At 38.5% G+C, this 3,547-nt stretch overlaps 1 protein-coding gene across 1 annotated transcript; it reads right to left on the bottom strand.

Moving 5' to 3' along the window:
• Positions 1 to 659: 659 nt before the first annotated feature.
• On the bottom strand, positions 660 to 3,193 carry LOC141654928 (uncharacterized). Its single transcript, XM_074462037.1, has 3 exons — positions 2,569 to 3,193; positions 1,273 to 2,386; positions 660 to 690 (listed from the first exon to the last, which is right to left on the bottom strand). The coding sequence occupies exons 1-3, from the start codon at positions 3,191 to 3,193 to the stop codon at positions 660 to 662; spliced, it is 1,770 nt and encodes a 589-aa protein (XP_074318138.1).
• Positions 3,194 to 3,547: the final 354 nt, after the last annotated feature.

Below are 3,547 nucleotides of genomic sequence, written 5' to 3'. Positions count from 1 at the left end.
TTCATGTGGTCAGGTATCTTAGACACACTGTTAATGCAGGTCTTTTTTACCCTGCCACAAGCAATTTACAGCTCAAAGCCTACAGTGATGCAGACTGGGGAACATGCGCTTATAGTTCTAGGTCACTTAGTGGGTACTGCATCTTCCTTGGAAACTCTTTGATCTCTTGGAAGACTAAAAAGCAAAAGACAGTCAGCAAAAGTTCCACGGAGGCAGAGTACAGATGTATGTCATATACCACTAGTGAAATGGTTTGATTGGAAAGGCTACTTGCAGATTTGGGAGTGAAAATACAGCAGCCTATTGATCTATTCTGTGACAACATAGCTGCTGAACACATAGCAAGGAATCCAATGTTTCATGAGAGGACAAAACATCTTGACATTGATTGTCATTATGTACGAGATAAGTTGCAGGAAGGTTTCTTAGCAACAAAACATGTTCAGTCTAATATGCAAATTGCTGATTTGATGACCAAACCGTTGGGCACACAGCAACATCATTTCCTTGCTGACAAATTAGGAATGAAATTTCTTCCACCAAGCACAGCTTGAAGGGGGAGTGTTGATATAAAGAAGATAGTCCAACTTGAAGGGGGAGTATTAAGATAGTCAAGTTGGTTAGTTAACCATATATGAGTTAGTTACATCTAACCATAGTTAGTTTGTATATAAACAGAATTCTGTTACACTGTAAAGTAAGTTAATAGAAATATAACAAACTCACACATTTCTATTTACTCTGATTGTTCTCTCTCTAGATATTTCTAGTTCTACAACAATGGTGATGATGATCTTCATCATCTTCACAGGTGCACTTTTTCATTACAACTTCAAGGCTAAACGTGCAGATGACCCTTCTGCTCCGGTGGAGACCTTTTTTGCCCAATTGCGCTTGTGGGGTACACAAAAAATAACAGTCTCTCTTGTGACGGAGATATCCGTCACAAAATTGTGACGGGTCAAATATCACTCACATTGTTAAAAAAGGCAAAAGTAAAGGTGCCCAGGGAATTACAAAAGGCTTGTTTTTATCTTTATAAGTGACTTTTATTTGATCCGTCACAAGGTTGTGACGGATATTATCCGTCACAAGGTTGTGACGGATATTATCCGTCACAAGTGAGAATTTGTGCACAAAAATGCTTTTATAAAATAAAAATATGAATTTTCAACCACAAAATAACAAAAGAGAGGTGTAATGGAGGTGAGACATGTGACTAATGAGGAAGGAAAATTGAGAAATATAATTAAAATGTTAATGGTAGTGTACCTCCATGCTGCCTCTGGTGGTGATATCCATCGAGCAGACTGGTAGGCTGTGATCTCATCAAAAGATAACTGTTCTCTAGGATCAGTTACAGCAAATGATATGCGATCGTGTCCCTTGTATACGTACTTGTACATATACTTTACTGCTTTAATTGTTGAACATATCTCCACGTTTAGATGGCAGTCGTACTTCGCTAACAAATACGGATTGTAAGAAACAACCCATCGATTGTTAAGTTGGGATCCACGAACAGTTACACGAACACTTGTACGCCTTCGCCGATACATGGGATATGAATTGCGACCGCAGGTAGTTGTATCCGCAAATTCACGAGGATAATGGTTTTTACAATGAACATTTTTCATGCACGGATTTGTAGGATTGTCTTCTCCAAATGGACCATGCATCATGTGACGAACGACCGCAGAAAATAGGTGAGGATTATCAGCAGCATCAGGCAGTTCGGCAGAAACGAATTGATCATATTGATCAGGTGTACGTATTTTACTATCGGAATCCAAAATGATTAGGAAATGTGCATGAGGTAGACCTCTTTTCTGAAATTCCACAACATAAACGTAACCTGCAACATTACCAAATATCTTACGTACATAGATGTCTTTCTTTAACTCAATAAGCTTTGATCGGAAAATTCGAGAGAGAAGATCAGGTCTATTCTGTGATTCCTCAAAAGGGGACAATTCTTGTTCAATTTCGGGCCAACGCGGGTTGCACGTAATGGTTAGGAATATATCCGGTTTTCCATAACGTTGTACAACCGACATTGAACAAAGATAACGGCGCCGGAAGTCACGATCACAACCGATGAAGCTCGCGGGCAGTATAAAACACGTACCAATGTTACCACCACGTGTTTGACCAGCAGCGTAGCTGTCGATAACACCTTGGTATAAATCAGCGCGAATCACATTTTGATTATTTCTTATGTAATCAAGTCGAGTTGTCTCGATTTTGATATACATATCTATTATATACTGTTGAAGAAGTCGTCCACTTCTTAATAATATTGAAGAGTTTGTTGGACGAATTTGTAAGTGATAGCAGTAGTACTCTCTACATGATACTTTTTTATCCGATTCAGAGGTACCTGCAACTGTAAGTAAAAATACGTTGTAGCCTCAGCATTAATGTAGAAACACAGAAAATAGATATGAAAGCACAAACCTTGTTCTTCGTTATCAAGTAAATCTTCCGCAGTTTGTATAAGGACTTCATTTATTGGAAAAGTTGGGGGATCAGGACGACGTCTGGGGTTGCTGCTAACTCGCTAGATACGTCTATGCCATCCTGTTTCTCCGAAAGGAAATAAAAGGGGATACTGTAAAGGGTCATAACAACCGTAGTAGTGTAATATTCTGTGGCTTGTTCCAGAAGTTGCATATATGACGATGTCATGTCGAGGAGGTTCTGACGACTCTTCATCGTCAATCCAAATGGCAGCAACTTGCGATGCCGTAGGAGCGTTGTGAGTTCTTTGATCTTGCATCGGATCTGATTTTATTACAATTTTACTTTCTTCGGCTATACCAACGTCCCTTACTGATCTAAAAAATTGCGTGTAGGGATTAAGAGCCATGATTCTCATTAAAATACGTACAACATTCTGCTCAATATCTGAAGAAATTTGGAGTCTTTGCCATAATTCTTGGTTTGTATCTAAGAAATACAACTGTATGTATCTAGGCCGTCGTTCATTTGGCAGGATATCATTAATGAAATGATATACTTGACCTTGTACTCTAAATGTATAGATTCCGCGATTTCTCTGCGCAAGTTCGCGGTCTTTTTTAACTCCAAAGGATGTAAAAGCGAAAGAGCTATTGTACAACATAATATATTTTCTGAAATTCTGTGACGCTGCATCGTTTGATAGGAATAACATGCGGAGATCAGTTGGCATCAAATTTTGAGCAAGACATATGTCCCCTTGGCAGCAACAAAAGTTTTTTGATTCATTTTTGAAAAGTTTAGCGCCGCAGTGGGTACATAATGAAGGCAAAGGAAGAACGCATGGATGATCCGGGGGATTTGGAAAACCTTTAAAAGTATTAAAAACATTTAAATAAAATTACATGTGCAATGTGTAATTTGTCTGAAAAATACTTAAAATATTGGCAGAAACGAAAAAGCTATATATATTTACAGGTAAAATTTTTTACCCTTTGGAGAAGTAGCTGAAGAAAGCGAGCGACTTTTTTTTTGAGGATGATTTGTACGGGAGCACGAAGCGATGTGCTTCAATAGATTCATGTCG

This window comes from Silene latifolia, chromosome 5 (genome assembly GCF_048544455.1).
Source record: "Silene latifolia isolate original U9 population chromosome 5, ASM4854445v1, whole genome shotgun sequence".
In the NCBI taxonomy this organism is placed as follows: Eukaryota; Viridiplantae; Streptophyta; class Magnoliopsida; order Caryophyllales; family Caryophyllaceae; genus Silene; species Silene latifolia.
The sequence above is the reverse complement of the archived record's forward strand: the minus strand, read 5'-3'. Positions and strand labels throughout refer to the sequence as shown.